Here is a 19,762-nt window from a genome sequence, read left to right as displayed (position 1 = left end):
AATCTCTGACTGTATTTTGTTCTCCTCAGTGATGGTACATCATTCTTTGTGTTAGAAGTCCTATTTCCTGTACCAGACACACACATGTACATTGATCTCTGTATCCTGTATGTCTATATTTCTTTTCTCTGGATATCAAAATTCTGTGAGGAATCAGGAAAAAATTCAGGATAAATTCTACAATTATGACAGATTACAACTATTTTATTCACAGGTATATACAAGTAGTTATCATATATTTAACATTTGGTTTTCTGTGGATGAAGCATTATATTTTAGGGATTCTGAAGTGATTCCAAACAAGGAAAACTTGACACTTAAAATAGTAAAGGACTGTTATATATTTTCACCACAAAATAGTGAGGTCTATTGGTTGGTTTACATAATTATTCTGATGATTGACAAGAAACATCATTGGATTTTTATAAGTATGTATTTTTTCTAATTAGAGAATGATGGGTTTTTATTCATAATTAGGAAAGCAAGGCTTGTTTGAACTAGGAATAGATTTGTTCAGTGATTGACCAATGTTGTAAAGTTTTGTATAAATCCTGAATCCTGTAAAAGACAACAAAGGTCGTGTGTGGAATGTTTCTACGTATTTAGGCAGAGGATTAACATTCTATGTTATTTTGTTATTGACTTGACCATTCTGTTAATACAAAGTATATGTGAAACAGTATAGAATGATTGTAGTGACCACATAACTCAGTCTCTTGACATATGAAGCCACAGGCGGAGGTCTGAGCTGCCTTGTATTATGATCTTCTCGCAGAGGTTTGTGTTTCTCAGGAAGCTGTGAAATGGTCTGGTTTGTGCTAATGTTGTTGTGTCCTTGGACAAGAAACTTTAACTGCTCACAAGAGCATGTGACGGACCTCCTGTATGTTGTTCAGTGAGGTAGTCACCAGCTGTTACAAGGTGACACCACCTAAAAGTGGCCCGTGGCTATTCAAGAAGAGACATCTAACAAACAATTATGATACAAAGAGTTGCCGTACATACATCGATCTTCTATATTTCACTTTTTTTCCAGAAGTCCATCTAAAATGAAAAAGAGTAAAGCGTTCCGATTTTCTGCAAAGAAGAAAGAAAAGGTAAGATATACTACCTTGGGAAGAATCAGCATGACTCCAATACATTTTCCTGTAAAGAGAGAAGGAACCTGAAACATCTCTTACACAAGTCCTGGGACGGGTTTACTACAGGATGATGGAATAGTGTTGTTTTTATGCTAAGAGCATTTTCAATGCTCTTCAGCATGTTGTTTAATCTTACTAAACAGAAATAAATATGAATTAGCTTGTTACTGATCTATTGAGGAATGTCTATAGCTCCACAGTTATGAGTGACATCTACTCCTGTTCCCCCATAGTCCCACCTCAAATCTTTAAAGTATTAAGGCACCAACTCCTGTTCCCCCATAGTCCCACCTCAATCTTTAAAGTATTAAGGCACCAACTCCTGTTCCCCCATAGTCCCACCTCAATCTTTAAAGTATTAAGGCACCAATACCTGTTCCCCATAGCCCCACCTCAAATCTTCAAAGTATTAAGGCACCAATACCTGTTCCCCCATAGTCCCACCTCAATCTTTAAAGTATGAAGGCACCAACTCCTGTTTCCCCATAGTCCTACCTCAATCTTTAAAGTATTAAGGCACCAACTCCTTTTCCCCCAGAGTCCCACCCCAAATCTTTAAAGTATTAAGGCACCAATACCTGTTCCCCCAGAGTCCCACCTCAAATCTTTAAAGTATTAAGGCACCAATACCTGTTCCCCCAGAGCCCCACCTCAAATCTTCAAAGTATTAAGGCACCAATACCTGTTCCCCCAGAGTCCCACCTCAAATCTTTAAAGTATTAAGGCACCAATACCTGTTCCTCCAGAGTCCCACCTCAAATCTTTAAAGTACTAAGGCACCTACACCTGCTCACACTGAGTCCCACCCCAAATCTTTAAAATATTAGGCACCTACACCTGTTACCCCAGAGTCCCACCTCAAATCTTTAAGGTTAAGTACACACCTGGGCCACACCCCACCTATTTTGTACACTTAGTTATAATTTGTAGTGGCTGCTGGTTGTAAGGTTTTGGGTTGTGTATTGCAGTTGTATTAAGCAATGATGACAGCAGTGACTTTGACAATACAGATAAATATTATGCCTTTTGTACTCCTAACTCTGTGTTGACTTTTATCAGACTGTATAATGTTTGAGCACAAAGTATTGGTGGAACCAACTGGTTTTAGAAATATAGACACTTGTATGAATCTAAGTGGATGCAGAAAGGTCATTGTTTTGTGTTTCAGGATGAAAAGAAAGAAAAAGAACCGAAAAAAGATGAAAGAGATAAAGAAAAAAAGAAAGACGATAAAGAAGGGAAAAAATTAAAATTGAAAACGAAGAAGAAATCAAAGCATTTACATGTACACGAGGAGCCAACAAAGGAAGCTGCTAGTAAAGATCATTAATTACTGCACATGTATAATGTATGATTGAAAGATTTAAGATAAAAGACACTAACTCGCTACAAGGTTATTGACACGCACTAAATATAGCTTAACTAAAATTTCATATTAAGGTCATTGTTCAATTATATCAACAAAATGATTTGAAAATTTAAAACTGAAACTGAAATATTTTTGGAAAAACTGTTTTTGTTATCTTAAAATGAACCTAATTGTATGACGTTATTTTGTGATTTCTAGTGGAAGTTGAGAAGCCCATATTTGGTGTTCCACTTGCGGTTGCTGTGGAGAGGAACCGTAGCCATGATGGTATAGAGCTGCCAGCTCTATTTAGAGACTGTGTAGATTATATAGAGGAGCATGGTAAGTAATTTCAATTTTAGAAAACTTCAGGAAAAATCCTCGGAAAGAACTTCCAATTCTGCTACATTAAACATATATAGTTGTATATAGACTCTATTTGATCTCCCTCAGTGCAGGCCTCCTGTGTGAGGGTATATACAGGATATCTGGTGTGAAGTCTAATGTATATAGTGACTGATTATATATTTATTTTTTCCCCGTTGCAGGCCTCCTGTGTGAGGGTATATACAGGATATCTGGTGTGTAAGTCTAATGTATATCTTACCTGATTGTATATTTTGTTTTTTTTTCCCGTTGCAGGCCTCCTGTGTGAGGATATATACAGGATATCTGGTGTGAAATCTGATGTATATCTTACCTGATTGTATATTTTATTTTTTTCCCCGTTGCAGGCCTCCTGTGTGAGGATATATACAGGATATCTGGTGTGAAATCTAATGTATATCTTACCAGATTGTATATTTTGTTTTTTTTCCCCGTTGCAGGCCTCCTGTGTGAGGATATATATCTGGTGTGAAATCTAATGTATATCTTACCAGATTGTATATTTTGTTTTTTTTTCCCCGTTGCAGGCCTCCTGTGTGAGGGTATATACAGGATATCTGGTGTGAAATCTAATGTATATCTTACCAGATTGTATATTTTGTTTTTTTTTCCCCATTGCAGGCCTCCTGTGTGAGGGTATATACAGGATATCTGGTGTGAAATCTAATGTATATCTTACCTGATTGTATATTTTGTTTTTTTTCCCCGTTGCAGGCCTCCTGTGTGAGGGTATATACAGGATATCTGGTGTGAAGTCTAAGGTTCAGATGCTGAAGGACTGTTATAACAGACAGAACCCTGTATACCTGGAGGAACATGAACCTAACATTGTAGCGAGCTTACTAAAGACATTCCTACGTGAACTCCCTGAGCCTGTCCTCACCACCAGTCTGATGCCAAAGTTTGAGGAAGCTTCAGGTCAGTTTGTACTCTAAGTGTACAAGTTATACACAGTTTTATGTCTCTATCCAATACAACAGGATTATTTTAGAGAGAACATTTGTCTGGCAGTCCATCTGATAGTCTGTATGTTAGTCTGTCCATTTTGGTTAGATTTTGCATTTAAGTTAAATTCTCAAAAATTTAAATTGTACCATTCATAGATTAAAATCTGCCCATGTTCGACCATATACACTGTAAAGGTTTTGTTTTGATTAAGAAAGACTTGTTTTGACCTAATGTTACCATCATATTTTTTAGGTGTTGACTCAATCTTGATGATAAATTTGGTTTTCCCTCGTAGAAAAAATTTGTGTAACACCACCTTGTCAATTAGACAGGAGAGTCTTGAGGTAGAGATATAGCAGTACATTTGTGTAACACCACCTTGTCAATTAGGCAGGAGAGTCTTGAGGTAGAGATATAGCAGTACATTTAGGTAACACCACCTTGTCAATTAGACAGGAAAGTCTTGAGGTATGGATATAGCAGTACATTTGTGTAACACCACCTTGTCAATTAGACAGGAAAGTCTTGAGGTAGGGATATAGCAGTACATTTGTGTAAACCACCCTGTCAATTAGACAGGAAAGTCTTGAGGTAGGGATATAGCAGTACATTTGTGTAACACCACCTTGTCAATTAGACAGGAAAGTCTTGAGATAGAGGTATAGCAGTACATTTTTGAGAATAAACTATGACTTATAAAACATTTTCCAAGATTACAACTGATGATAGAGATAATTTCCTTAATATTCAATTTGTACTTTACTTAATTGTCCATCAATTTTACCAATTTTTCTGTATTTCTGATCACAATATAGCTTACAATACTGTATACCGGGATATTTTCACCCCTTTACCAGGAACAGAAACAATTTCACCACCTAAAGATTATATAAGAATTGTATACTAAATTTACACTCTTTTCATGTAAAAAAAAAAAAAAAAAACAGGCAAAAATTTAATGAGGGTTAAAGTTTTGTCAATATACAATAATGATACATGTATTTTCATTGTTGCAGCTTCAATTATTAAAAGCTTAAATTTATCAAAATACCTACAGAGATAACATGCTGGTATTGTTACAGTTATAAAGAATGAGCGTCGTCGCCTGGAACAGTTCAGTAAACTGGTATCTGATCTCCCTACATGTAATAGACTCCTCCTATCCTGGGTCATAGTTCACATGATGCATGTCATAGAGCGGGTAAGTAGGTTATTCATAAAACAACCCAAGTAAGAACCTTTCATGAAAAAAGAACATATTGTAGAAAATTAAACATATTTCAAATATCTCCCACGAAAATGGTTCAATCTGATCATTATACACTATGTTATAAAAATCTGACAGTGGCCGGTAAAGGGTCATGTTCAGATGACCTAATTGCTTACAATACATTGGCATATTTTCAGCCAATCAAAACTTGTCTCTCATATGCCTGTTGAGCAGATGTGAGTAATATTTTTAGCCAATCAAAATTTGTCTCTCATATGCCTGTTGAGCAGATGTGAGTAATATTTTCAGCTAATCAAAATTTGTCTCTCATATGCCTGTTGAGCAGATGTGAGCAATATTTTTAGCCAATCAAAATTTGTCTCTCATATGCCTGTTGAGCAGATGTGAGTAATATTTTCAGAGATGTGTCTCTCATATGCCTGTTGAGCATATTTTTAGCCAATCAAAATTTGTCTCTCTCATATGCCTGTTGAGCAGATGTGTGAGCTCTCATATGCCTGTTGAGCAGATGTGAGTAATATTTTTAGCCAATCAAAATTTGTCTCTCATATGCCTGTTGAGCAGGTGTGAGCAGATTGGAGGAAAAACATGAACCAGTGGAATAGGCAATAGGTTTAATGTTGACAATATTTGAAGTGTCATTTTATTAAGATATTTCTCTGTTTAATTGTGTGCTCTTTATACACAGCTTTGTATTCAATTTCCTCCACATTATAAAGATGATGTTGTTATTTCAGCAAAAGGAGAATAAGATGACACTACAGAACGTCTCCATCGTCCTCAGTCCCACCATGCAGATTAGTCATCGAGTTCTCAATGTCCTCTTTTCTCTTGCTAAACAACTCTTCAAGGATGTGCAACTCAAACGGTAGGCAAAGGCAAATTTTCGTATTCTTTTTTTTTATATCCAACATGAAATGCAGCTAAATTTGAATTTTTCAATAACTGCCCTGATTGCTGACTTTAAAATTCAGACTTGTGCAGCCTAAGGGATTTGTATGAACCTGTCGGCAGTAGTTACAGAAGATTTACAATGATTTCACACTCATGATTACTCACCTGTAGCGAAATGACAACTCAGATTGTGAATGTGATATCTGATTTAGTTAAAAGTTTGACTACTGTTTACAAGGGCAGCACATTTCAGTGAACCATTTCCAAATATCAGTCAGAAATATTAACTCCTATATCAAAACTCCTTTCCTCAGTTGTTAGTGCCATCTTTAGGAAGATTATCTGAGGACACAAAGATTATTCTCCAGTCTAATCAGGAGCAAATACAAAATATGTTAAAAGTGTTGTCTGATTACAATATTCTCCACCTACTTGTTTCATTCACATAGAAGAAAGGTGACACACAGTAAATTCTGTTGATGTGACTAGTTCTCCTCAAACTGCTACCTAAACATTACACAGCTAACCTTTTATTGTTTCTCGCGTAGAGCTCATGAAAAGTCGATATATTCTGAAATTTCTGCATTCGGCTCCTACTCTTGATTGTGATTTTAATTTTCAAAAATAATTTAAATAGACATAATTTGAATCAAATATTTGTCCCTTCTTCCTGGTGCCCTACATGTCATCCCCAGTTATCTCCCCTTAACAACTTTGCTGGAAAATATTTTACCAATATTCCTTCCAACTAGGTATAAACCTCCTTTGCGCCCGACAACATCAAAATGGTCGCTGGAACTCCCTGACAACCCTGCTGGTCTGGAAGAAGAGCTAGCTAAACAAGAGTCACTTCTGAATGCCCTTCACCAAGAGGTCGCTGGGGTCAAGGATGCAGACAAAGAGGAACAACTCTGGGAGGTACAACGTGTTGTCACAGAACTGAAAAGAAAGGTAAGAGAGACCTGAGAAGGGAAAGTCAAGGCTATAACAGGTAACAGTAGTTAAACACATGGAAGTTTGAACATTGACATGTTGTGGATTGTACCTCAGCTTAGAGGATGTATAGTAATCTTTTTATGTCTTTGAATAAAAAAGGGTAGTGTACATATTTACTACACCATATACTTAAAATTGAAAACCTGATATTTTAAAATAAAATCATCATTGTCTTTTTAGTGTGCCCAATCATGTATTTGAAATCTTCAGGGTGATAATTAAATACCATATTTACCTGCCATAAGCACAAGACGGATAATAAGCTTACATACCTAGATTGAAGTTAAAGTTGGAAAATGCCAATAATGCTGTATTATTGTCTAGAAGTAGGTCTTTATCAGGTATGTTGAGTTCAGGTTTAACATGTTGGTCAAATGGGCTAATTTCAGCATAACAAAGTTAATACATTGACAAAAATTAACGTAAAAACATTTTTTCATTTAATTAGTGTTTGTGTCTCTGTAGATCAAATTTGCCAAGAAAGCTGTAGATTCTGAGAAGAGAAGACGAGAAAAAGAAGAGTTCAGAAGATCTCACACTGAAAATGATGACATGGTTTTAAGACTGGAACTGAGGGAGGCTCCTGTAAAGAAACAAGCCCCACTTCCTCCAAATGGTGACACAACCAATGAAAATCCTCCATCTGTTGAATCAGCCAGTGAAACGGCTCATGTACCTAAGGGAGAAATCCAGATTTGTCCATCACCGCCTACAGCAGAGAAAACTACCAATAAAAAAGGAGAAAACCAGGAAAAAGATGGACAAACTGTGGTCAGTGATGAGTCTGGTGCCACATTAGAGAGCGGAGCCCCACAGGATACCAAACCTAAGGAAGAGGAGGAGGAAGGCGATGGCTGTGTTACACCAGTCAATGTTATTGATACACCACAAACAGGTATTATATATACTGTAATCTTTAAATTGGACATAGTGTCTCACAGTCTGTGGCATTCTGGGGTATGGTTAACACACAGAAATACCACATACTGGGGGCTGTCATATCTCAGTGTCATACTACCACATACTGGGGGCTGTCATATCTCAGTGTCATACTACCACATACTGGGGACTGTCATATCTCAGTGTCATTCATGGATATGGTTTACACACAGAACTACCACATACTGGGGGTGTCGTATCTCAGTGTCATACTATCACATACTGGGGGCTGTCATATCTTAGTGTCATACTACCCCATACTGGGGGCTGTCATATCTCAGTGTCTTACTACCCCATACTGGGGGCTGTCATATCTTAGTGTCATACTACCATATACTGGGGACCGTCATATCTCAGTGTCATGCTACCACATACTGGGGACTGTCATATCTCAGTGTCATTCTGGGATATGGTTTACACACAGAACTACAACATATTGGAGGCTGTCATAGCTCAGATGCAAGCCTGGTTCATTCCTTACCTGGGACAGTTTTCAAAGACCTCCAGCATGGTATTCACAGTGGTAGATACCAGGTGCTACCTGATCTTTCGGTCACTATTCACACACTCTACTGCTTGATTAAGATCTAAAAATCTTATTTTGTGTGTGCCCTATAAAAGTTTGGTATTAGTAAGTAAGTTATTTATTTTGATAACAGATACAGGTGTGACTGCAACACAGGAGAGTAACACCAAGGGAGACAACTTTCCTTCAGTTTCTGCAGAGGTTGAACATCATGAAGATGAAGATACTTTTGAACAACAAGTAGAAGACATTTTAGAACGGGAAAAGGGAGAAACGGATAAAGGTTCCAGTGATGAAGAAATGACATCATTAAAACAAACAAGTGACATTGTTAAAACTTCTGAGGTCTCAGGTCATGAGGGCACTGTTGGTAATGTTGAGGATCAGAATAAAATAGATTCAAGGGATGGAGATCAAAAGGTCTCCGACGCTGATGTTGATGACACAGGTAAGGGTACAATAAATGTATTCTGTAACAGTCTTCCTCTCTACCAATCAAGCTATATATTAAAACCTGCAACACTTTACCCTTAACACCACATCAACCATAGTTCTTTAGCTCACAGAAAATCCTTTCAGTCTCCTCTTGCATGTACTTTGATAGTCTATAGGTCCAAATGTTTCAGGAAATTAGTAGTTTGTCTCTGCAGGGGGTGAAAGACTCAAATCAATAATCATCGTAGATTTAAAAAATGAATAAGAATAAAAACTAAACAGATGATTGTGGAAAATCTTTTAGGTAGGAATATCTAGTTGTCATACATACAAGACAGTAATTTATACATGGACAGCCTTTACCTATGTGAAATATTATCATAGTTATACAAACTATCCATAACAGGTATGGAGGATTCAGGTGTACTGACCCCAACAATGCACGAAGAAAAAGATATGGAAGTAGAAGATGACAAAAGTAAAGGTGTGATAACGAGGACAGGTGAGGATGTCCTGGAGGAGAATAGAACAATGACTGAACCTATTACTGCAACAAAGACTCGGGAAGAGATTGAAAGAGAGGCTGCTGCTCTAGAGGAGGAAATCATAAACCGATGTAAAGAGGATGTTGCAGAATTTGAACAACCAAGGGAGGTAATCCTTTTGGAAGAGGATGTTCTAAGTGAAGGTTTGTGTTGACGATGTAATGTCTACTTCAGGCACTTTCCATCCAATATTATCCCGACTATCCTTTGAATGAGTTATAGTTGAATTAAAAACGTAAAGGTCACTGCTCTATTTATAGAAATTTATTAACTTATTGATGATCTATTTAATGATACAATACACATGACAGCAGTACATTCTTGTAGCTCTATTAATGATACAATACACATGACAGCAGTACATTCTTGTTTATTGACATAATTGATCATGTAATGTATCAATATTGTTATTGTTATGTAAAGTTATACAAGAAAAAATATTTGGATGAAGCCATTTTGCCTTCAACAATCTGATGAAACTTTTAGTCAATAGTGACAGGAAACTGTATTTATATTTTATGATGCATTTCTGTCAGTAATACATTTTATATAACACTGTCTTAAGTCAGTATAATTATATACATCTCTGTCTGAAGTACTGTTATTCTGTGTTAGTATAAGTATATACATCTCTGTCTGAAGTACTGTTATTCTGTGTTAGTATAATTATATACATCTCTGTCTGAAGTACTGTTATTCTGTGTTAGTATAATTATATACATCTCTGTCTGACGTACTGTTATTCTGTGTTAGTATAATTATATACAGCTCTGTCTGAAGTACTGTTATTCTGTGTCAGTATAATTATATACAGCTCTGTCTGAAGTACTGTTATTCTGTGTCAGTATAATTATATACAGCTCTGTCTGAAGTACTGTTATTCTGTGTCAGTGTAATTATATACATCTCTGTCTGAAGTACTGTTATTCTGTGTTAGTATAATTATATACACCTCTGTCTGAAGTACTGTTATTCTGTGTCAGTATAATTATATACATGTCTGTCTGAAGTACTGTTATTCTGTGTTATTATAATTATATACATCTCTGTCTGAAGTACTGTTATTCTGTGTCAGTATAATTATATACATGTCTGTCTGAAGTACTGTTATTCTGTGTCAGTATAATTATATACATGTCTGTCTGAAGTACTGTTATTCTGTGTTAGTATAATTATATACATCTCTGTCTGAAGTACTGTTATTCTGTGTCAGTATAATTATATACATGTCTGTCTGAAGTACTGTTATTCTGTGTCAGTATAATTATATACATCTCTGTCTGAAGTACTGTTATTCTGTGTTAGTATAATTATATACAGCTCTGTCTGAAGTACTGTTATTCTGTGTCAGTATAATTATATACATGTCTGTCTGAAGTACTGTTATTCTGTGTCAGTGTAATTATATACATGTCTGTCTGAAGTACTGTTATTCTGTGTTAGTATAATTATATACAGCTCTGTCTGAAGTACTGTTATTCTGTGTCAGTATAATTATATACATGTCTGTCTGAAGTACTGTTATTCTGTGTTATTATAATTATATACATCTCTGTCTGAAGTACTGTTATTCTGTGTCAGTATAATTATATACATGTCTGTCTGAAGTACTGTTATTCTGTGTCAGTATAATTATATACATGTCTGTCTGAAGTACTGTTATTCTGTGTCAGTATAATTATATACATGTCTGTCTGAAGTACTGTTATTCTGTGTCAGTATAATTATATACATGTCTGTCTGAAGTACTGTTATTCTGTGTCAGTATAATTATATACATGTCTGTCTGAAGTACTGTTATTCTGTGTTAGTATAATTATATACAGCTCTGTCTGAAGTACTGTTATTCTGTGTCAGTGTAATTATATACATCTCTGTCTGAAGTACTGTTATTCTGTGTTATTATAATTATATACATCTCTGTCTGAAGTACTGTTATTCTGTGTCAGTATAATTATATACATGTCTGTCTGAAGTACTGTTATTCTGTGTTATTATAATTATATACATCTCTGTCTGAAGTACTGTTATTCTGTGTCAGTATAATTATATACATGTCTGTCTGAAGTACTGTTATTCTGTGTCAGTATAATTATATACATGTCTGTCTGAAGTACTGTTATTCTGTGTCAGTATAATTATATACATGTCTGTCTGAAGTACTGTTATTCTGTGTCAGTATAATTATATACATGTCTGTCTGAAGTACTGTTATTCTGTGTTAGTATAATTATATACAGCTCTGTCTGAAGTACTGTTATTCTGTGTTAGTATAATTATATACAGCTCTGTCTGAAGTACTGTTATTCTGTGTTATTATAATTATATACATCTCTGTCTGAAGTACTGTTATTCTGTGTCAGTATAATTATATACATGTCTGTCTGAAGTACTGTTATTCTGTGTCAGTATAATTATATACATGTCTGTCTGAAGTACTGTTATTCTGTGTCAGTATAATTATATACATGTCTGTCTGAAGTACTGTTATTCTGTGTTAGTATAACTATATACATGTCTGTCTGAAGTACTGTTATTCTGTGTTAGTATAATTATATACATGTCTGTCTGAAGTACTGTTATTCTGTGTCAGTATAATTATATACATGTCTGTCTGAAGTACTGTTATTCTGTGTTAGTATAATTATATACATGTCTGTCTGAAGTACTGTTATTCTGTGTTAGTATAATTATATACATCTCTGTCTGAAGTACTGTTATTCTGTGTTAGTATAATTATATACATCTCTGTCTGAAGTACTGTTATTCTGTGTCAGTATAATTATATACATCTCTGTCTGAAGTACTGTTATTCTGTGTCAGTATAATTATATACATGTCTGTCTGAAGTACTGTTATTCTGTGTCAGTATAATTATATACATGTCTGTCTGAAGTACTGTTATTCTGTGTTAGTATAACTATATACATCTCTGTCTGAAGTACTGTTATTCTGTGTTAGTATAATTATATACAGTGTTAGTATAATTATATACATGTCTGTCTGAAGTACTGTTATTCTGTGTCAGGATAATTATATACATCTCTGTCTGAAGTACTGTTATTCTGTGTTAGTATAATTATATACAGCTCTGTCTGAAGTACTGTTATTCTGTGTTAGTATAATTATATACATGTCTGTCTGAAGTACTGTTATTCTGTGTTAGTATAATTATATACAGCTCTGTCTGAAGTACTGTTATTCTGTGTTAGTATAATTATATACATCTCTGTCTGAAGTACTGTTATTCTGTGTCAGTATAATTATATACATCTCTGTCTGAAGTACTGTTATTCTGTGTCAGTATAATTATATACATGTCTGTCTGAAGTACTGTTATTCTGTGTCAGTATAATTATATACATGTCTGTCTGAAGTACTGTTATTCTGTGTTAGTATAACTATGTATATCTCTGTCTGAAGTACTGTTATTCTGTGTTAGTATAACTATATATATCTCTGTCTGTGTTTTTGTATTTTACAGAAGATGAGGAGATTATCAAGTTACAGGAACAGGACACAGCCCTGAGACTGGAGGAGGAGGAGCTGCTGGCTATAGGTCTGTTTTGTACACTGTAACACTATAAAAAGGAGCCAAACAGCTCAGTCAGTAGGGCAAAGTCAAACAGCTCAGTTAGTAGGGTGTAGTCAAACAGCTCAGTCAGTAGGGCAAAGTCAAACAGCTCAGTCAGTAGGGCAAAGTCAAACAGCTCAGTTAGTAGGGCAAAGTCAAACAGCTCAGTTAGTAGGGTGTAGTCAAACAGCTCAGTTAGTAGGGTGTAATCAAACAGCTCAGTCAGTAGGGCAAAGTCAAACAGCTCAGTTAGTAGGGCAAAGTCAAACAGCTCAGTTAGTAGGGTGTAGTCAAACAGCTCAGTTAGTAGGGTGTAATCAAACAGCTCAGTTAGTAGGGTGTAGTCAAACAGCTCAGTTAGTAGGGTGTAGTCAAACAGCTCAGTCAGTAGGGTGTAGTCAAACAGCTCAGTCAGTAGGGTGTAGTCAAACAGCTCAGTCAGTAGGGTGTAGTCAAACAGCTCAGTCAGTAGGGTGTAGTCAAACAGCTCAGTTAGTAGGGTGTAATCAAACAGCTCAGTTAGTAGGGTGTAGTCAAACAGCTCAGTTAATAGGGCAGAATCAAACAGCTTAGTCAGAAGGGCAAAGTCAAACAGCTCAGTTAATAGGGCAGAATCAAACAGCTCAGTTAATAGGGCAGAATCAAACAGCTTACTCAGAAGGGCATAGTCAAACAGCTCACTTAATAGGGCATAGTTAAACAGCTCAGTTAATAGGGCAGAATCAAACAGCTCAGTTAATAGGGCAGAATCAAACAGCTTAGTCAGAAGGGCATAGTCAAACAGCTCACTTAATAGGGCGTAGTTAAACAGCTCAGTTAATAGGGCAGAATCAAACAGCTCAGTTAATAGGGCAGAATCAAACAGCTTAGTCAGAAGGGCATAGTCAAACAGCTCACTTAATAGGGTGTAGTTAAACAGCTCAGTTAATAGGGCAGAATCAAACAGCTTAGTCAGAAGGGCATAGTCAAACAGCTCACTTAATAGGGCGTAGTTAAACAGCTCAGTTAATAGGGCAGAATCAAACAGCTCAGTTAATAGGGCAGAATCAAACAGCTTAGTCAGAAGGGCATAGTCAAACAGCTCACTTAATAGGGCGTAGTTAATAGGGCAGAATCAAACAGCTCAGTTAATAGGGCAGAATCAAACAGCTTAGTCAGAAGGGCGTAGTCAAACAGCTCGGTTAATAGAGCGAAGTCAAACAGCTCATTCGATAGGGCAAAGTCATATAGCTGAGTTGATAAAGCATTGGACTGTGCAACTTTAGGTGGAGATCTGAGGTGTATGGTTCATGCCTACTGAGGATGATATGTGTTTCTCGGGAAGCTTAGAAACCACTTTGTCTGGGCTGACATGATTGTATCTTTGGACAAGGCACTTCACTTAACTGTTCTGGTTGGCGTGTGCATGCCTCTTTTATGTTGCTCAGTGAGGTTGTAGCCACCAGGTTCTGTACAACACTTAGAAATTATCCTTTGTGTTCAAAGGGTGAAAAAAACCCAGCAAAAAAACGGCAAGCTACAGATAACTTTTTGATATAAAGACACAACACATTGGGGCAAGAATCGTATTATATCCAACTGTTCATAAACTTTATTTCATTCATAGATATGTACATATATATCACACTTGTATAAGAACAATCGCATCTGAATCGGATTCAGAAACAAGTTTTTTTAACTTATATACATCTCTCTCTTTTTCTGAGACACATGAATTAATGTAACCAGCATCAAGTGGAAAAGTGAAGTAGACATTGATTCTCATACTAGAATATGTGAAAAACACAAGACAGAGAAAAAGGAGAGAAAATGAAACAGTGATACTGAAGGAATAAGAGAGTAAAGTTGCTTATGTTGTGGCTAAAATATCATGTTATTTACTGATGACTTTGTTACACCTATGTCTTGTGGAATACATGACAGTATTTGTGTGAAACATGTTAATAGAAGTGTCACAAATCTATAGAAACATTAGACCTGGACAGTATAATCTATTTTTATTTGAAAAGTGAGAAATATTCTATTTCCTTGTGTGATATGAAGCTGGACGTGTTTGATGCTCGTTAGTTTGTCTGTTGGTTCCGTTGTGTGATGTGAAGCTGGACGTGTTTGATGCTCGTTAGTTTGTCTGTTGGTTCCGTTGTGTGATGTGAAGCTGGACGTGTTTGATGCTCGTTAGTTTGTCTGTTGGTTCCGTTGTGTGATATGAAGCTGGACGTGTTTGATGCTCGTTAGTTTGTCTGTTGGTTCCGTTGTGTGATGTGAAGCTGGACGTGTTTGATGCTCGTTAGTTTGTCTGTTGGTTCCGTTTTGTGATATGAAGCTGGACGTGTTTGATGCTCGTTAGTTTGTCTGTTGGTTCCGTTTTGTGATATGAAGCTGGACGTGTTTGATGCTCGTTAGTTTGTCTGTTGGTTCCGTTTTGTGATATGAAGCTGGACGTGTTTGATGCTCGTTAGTTAGTCTGTTGGTTCCGTTGTTGTATACCTTGTTCTATATTGAGAAGGTGACATGACTTACTTGGATTAATCAAGGTTTTCATGGCGGGTGTCATTGATGAAGCAAAAGATGCTAACTCTTCCAGAACACATGGTCTTATTCTCATTGTACTTTCTCAGGAGTCTTTGTGTTAATGTTTCTTTCCTACATACTTTACCGTAGTTTATTGAAATTGAATTATGATTATTGATTATGTCAACAGGTTGGTATTTTTAGGTTGTTTTTGTCAAAGTCATAGTGAATTTTGAAGTTTGGATTATGATGATGTAGACATGTTGGTATTTTCATTGGTTTGTTTAAGAGACATGTTATAAGGTATGCCGGGGACTTTTGTCAGATTTCATGCGACTTTCATCTGTTCAGGACTTTTCCAATTTTGTTGACAAAAAGATGATGGCCCAAAGTTTGATATTTAAATAGAAAAATGTCTTGATGTGATTTAGGGCAAAAACAAGCAGGTCTATTTAAGGACAAAACAATCTGTTGTTGCATTTTGTTAATCTATCAGAGAGTGAATTGAGGAAAAAGATTGAGACGGAGCGAGGTGAGATTGAACGTCTTGACCAGGAGATCACAGAGTTACAATACCTAAGACACGACTCCGATCTCGAGGATATGTCTTCTAGCTCTGACAGTAGTTATGAGAGTGAGGATGAAGAGGACCTACAAGAAATACTCAATCAGCTCATCACAGAAAACGAAGAGCTTGAGGTAAGTTGTTGGACTCTAAGGAAACCCTCAAAAAGCTCATTTCAGGAAGAAATGGTGTTTGAGGTATGTGTAAGTTGATAACATTTTCAAAAAAGAGTTTTCAGAAAATATAGTGTTTGAGGCCGGTATTTCTAAGAAATTTCTTTGTGAGTTTATTGAATTGATTTCCTATCCTTAATCCAAGAATTCTTATGTTGACAAACAGTTAAAATTTGTGTAAGCAGATCTATTGAGCTAGATTTATCCATGAAATCATCCATTGTCCTTGTAATAGTAAATTCTTGTAAAACCATGAAAATTTAGCCCCACAAAAAGTGAGATTTGACAGTATATAGAACTGTCAAGGGACATGATTTAATATTGTTAGTAAATGTTTACAACTAAGGTAGGACAGTATCTGTTACATATTCATATGGTAATTTTCTTCAGTCTTGTTGCTTTGAAAATAAAGTTGTCAAAAATCAATCATATAGTGATCGGAAATTTCACTAAAGAGTAAAAATTATCATTTGTGTAATCTATGTCTATGAATGGTTAGACGTCCATTATTGTTCTATGGGAGAGTGTGTACTTGTTATTGTATATCAATTTATATTTATTCCTTTCAGAAGCAAAATTCAAAAATGTGTTCCCAAATTCATGAAGAAAGAATGATTTGTCTTGAGGTCAAAGTTCAAATTGGGATGATTCAACAGAAACAGCTGGAGAGTTCTATGGGAAGTGAATCTCTTCTGGAGAGAGATCTGCTGTTATTTTAAACTCATGCTAAACTGTAGTATTCCTGTATATGTGGACCAGTTTGGTGTTGGATCACTTTGGATGACAGATAAAACTGACATTAAATAACACGACCAGCATCTGAATCAGGAAAATTAGTTTAAGATTTCAGTCCTGGTCATTTTTTAGTTTCTAGCAGTGACTGGTCAGACCACATTTATCTGTTAATGATGGAGGTTATTAGTATGCTTCCTGGCCAGCCTGGAGAAAAATAATTCAAGGACCTGTTATTAAACCTCAATGTGACATAAAATGTTTCAGGAGTAAGAAAACATACAGTATGTAGAGGAGACATGTATGTTACTCAATCACAGATATCTGTTTAGGTTTAATCCTGTGTCTGGTTACAAACCCACCTGTAGGCACATAAATAGTACCATATTGTTTTTTAATAACCATACCCACCTAATTTGCATTAGAGGTTTTCCAATACAACATCTATTTGGTTTCTTGCGTATTTCTTCTTAGCAAATAATGAACTGAATTCTACAAGTGGTACATTTTACATAAAACTTGAACTAAAGTTTTTTCTGAAATAACTTTAACAAAACCTGAAATCCTCAGGAGGGATAGATGTTTTACTGGAAAAGCACTTAAATGATGTATTAAATTTCTTAGTTTATTACAGGATAAATCCAGCTGAATATTTCCTGATATGAAAACTTTGTTAATTAATTTAAAATCTGGCTGAAGAGATGCTGTTACATGAAATAATAATAACAACAGAATGATCACATGGACACCAGGAATACAGAATATGTTTAAAATACTTAGTTAATTCAGGTAGTAATGCTCAAGGGTACAAGCCACTGAGAATTACACATACTTGTCTCACGTTGATTGTGTCTAGATCTTGCCTATCTGCCGCATTTAATGAGATACAAGAATTTGTCCATGTCTTTCTCATGTCTTCATCAGGGATCTAACCCTGGACCTCTGCTTACAATCAACAAGTTTTATGTTCTACAGACTAGGCTGTTACAGAACTGATTTCATTATTTTCAATATTATTACCCATCTGAACCCCCAAACAGATTGAAATAGTCACATGATAACAATAGCTTCTTAATTCTTGATCCAGAGGTAGGGGGTACTTCATGTACTGTACACCCCCTTGTGTCTATAGAATTCAATAGTTAAAATGCAAGAGACAGGTTTTGTGCCATATGTCACATCACAACAGTCTAGAGTTCCAAACAGGGGAGATAAATTCCCATGTTTTCATTACATTATCCTATATACCAGATGCTTCTGGTATAACTTTGTGCAATAAAAGTTATCATGAATGCTATTTTTGATAGTTTGGTGCGGTCATTAAGCTTAACGCAATACAGATGTAAGACCTAATAACCCAATACAGACGTAAGACCTAATAACCCAATACAGACATAAGACCTAATAACCCAATACAGATGTAAGACCTAATAACCCAATACAGATGTAAGACCCAATAACCCAATACAGATGTAAGACCCAATAACCCAATACAGACGTAAGACCTAATAACCCAATACAGACCTAATAACCCAATACAGACGTAAGACCTAATAACCCAATACAGACGTAAGACCTAATAACCCAATACAGACGTAAGACCTAATAACCCAATACAGACGTAAGACCTAATAACCCAATACAGATGTAAGACCTAATAACCCAATACAGATGTAAGACCTAATAACCCAATACAGATGTAAGACCTAATAACCCAATACAGATGTAAGACCTAATAACCCAATACAGATGTAAGACCTAATAACCCAATACAGATGTAAGACCTAATAACCCAATACAGACGTAAGACCTGATAACCCAATACAGACGTAAGACCTAATAACCCAATACAGATGTAAGACCTAATAACCCAATACAGATGTAAGACCTAATAACCCAATACAGACGTAAGGTGAATAATCGGTTAGTTTCATTTGACCAGTTGTCTGTTTATCATTTAGTGGACATATGATTTTGTCAGATTACCCACAAAATGCTGGGAAACAAAAACTCCACAAAAATTCTGATTTCACAGTACTTTGAAGTCAGTTTTGAAATAAAAAAATCCTTGTGACCAGAAGTTTTTTCAGAAGATCACAAGAACTATCATAAACACATATGACGGCTTTTTCTACATTTCTATGATTTTCTCAACGCTTACCTGATATCAGATATATTGTAATAATGCCTGCATTCAAACTTTCTTGGAGATCTTTCTTCAGAGTTTTGTTTGAACATTTATTTAATTAGTCTGTGTTGTTTTGTGTGTGTGTGTGTGTGTGTGTGTGTGTGTGTGTGTGTGTGTGTGTGTGTGTGTGTGTGTGTGTGTGTGTGAGAGAGAGAGAGAGAGAGAGAGAGAGAGAGAGAGAGAGAGAGAGAGAGAGAGAGAGAGAGAGAGAGAGAGAGAGAGAGAGATAGAGGGGAGAGAGAGACTGAGGTATGTGAATGAGAGGGAGAAAACGTGACTTTTGGCCTCAGAGAAGTTCTATTTCAATATGATTTTTTGGCAAAAAATAGAAAGAGGATGTCCTGTGACCTTTAGACACCTCCATTCTAAGCGTTGTTCCTTGGCTGTAGGCTTGGAAACGGCGAGAGGATGTGACAAAGTTTTCAGGACTTCCCCTTTCATCAACCCTATCAAAGTATTACAGTATATAAAAATATTTACAAACTAGTGTTAATTTATTATCAGTAGTTTCGTATTCTGCTGTTAAAGTATGTGATTTTCTCTAAGTATTGTAAAGTGCTCTTGATGTTGTGAAAAGTAATCTTAGCTATTAAAATGAATATTATTACATGACTGGATCTGTTGTTCA

The 19,762-nt window shown here is 35.9% G+C and overlaps 1 protein-coding gene across 1 annotated transcript; it reads left to right on the top strand.

Annotated features, from left to right (window-relative positions):
• Nucleotides 1-1,042: 1,042 nt before the first annotated feature.
• On the top strand, nt 1,043-18,468 carry LOC132553211 (ralA-binding protein 1-like). Its single transcript, XM_060217442.1, has 13 exons — nt 1,043-1,097; nt 2,311-2,458; nt 2,710-2,832; nt 3,592-3,795; nt 4,908-5,026; nt 5,794-5,924; nt 6,703-6,901; nt 7,412-7,841; nt 8,545-8,859; nt 9,253-9,534; nt 12,876-12,950; nt 15,973-16,175; nt 16,784-18,468. The coding sequence occupies exons 1-13, from the start codon at nt 1,050-1,052 to the stop codon at nt 16,931-16,933; spliced, it is 2,427 nt and encodes an 808-aa protein (XP_060073425.1). The 5' UTR covers nt 1,043-1,049; the 3' UTR covers nt 16,934-18,468.
• The last annotated feature ends 1,294 nt before the right edge of the window (nt 18,469-19,762 follow it).

This window comes from Ylistrum balloti, unplaced genomic scaffold (assembly GCF_031769215.1).
Source record: "Ylistrum balloti isolate Yb309-2 unplaced genomic scaffold, AGI_CSIRO_Ybal_v1 Utg370312, whole genome shotgun sequence".
In the NCBI taxonomy this organism is placed as follows: Eukaryota; Metazoa; Mollusca; class Bivalvia; order Pectinida; family Pectinidae; genus Ylistrum; species Ylistrum balloti.
This window is presented reverse-complemented; position numbering and strand designations above follow the sequence as displayed.

Bases quoted from the DNA above. Each gene is read 5' to 3' on its own strand.
- LOC132553211 (XM_060217442.1), top strand. From the start codon at position 1,050: ATGAAAAAGAGTAAAGCGTTCCGATTTTCTGCAAAGAAGAAAGAAAAG. The intron at 8,860-9,252 runs GTAAGGGTACAA...TATCCATAACAG, and splicing joins CGCTGATGTTGATGACACAG to GTATGGAGGATTCAGGTGTA. The intron at 9,535-12,875 runs GTTTGTGTTGAC...TGTATTTTACAG, and splicing joins AGAGGATGTTCTAAGTGAAG to AAGATGAGGAGATTATCAAG.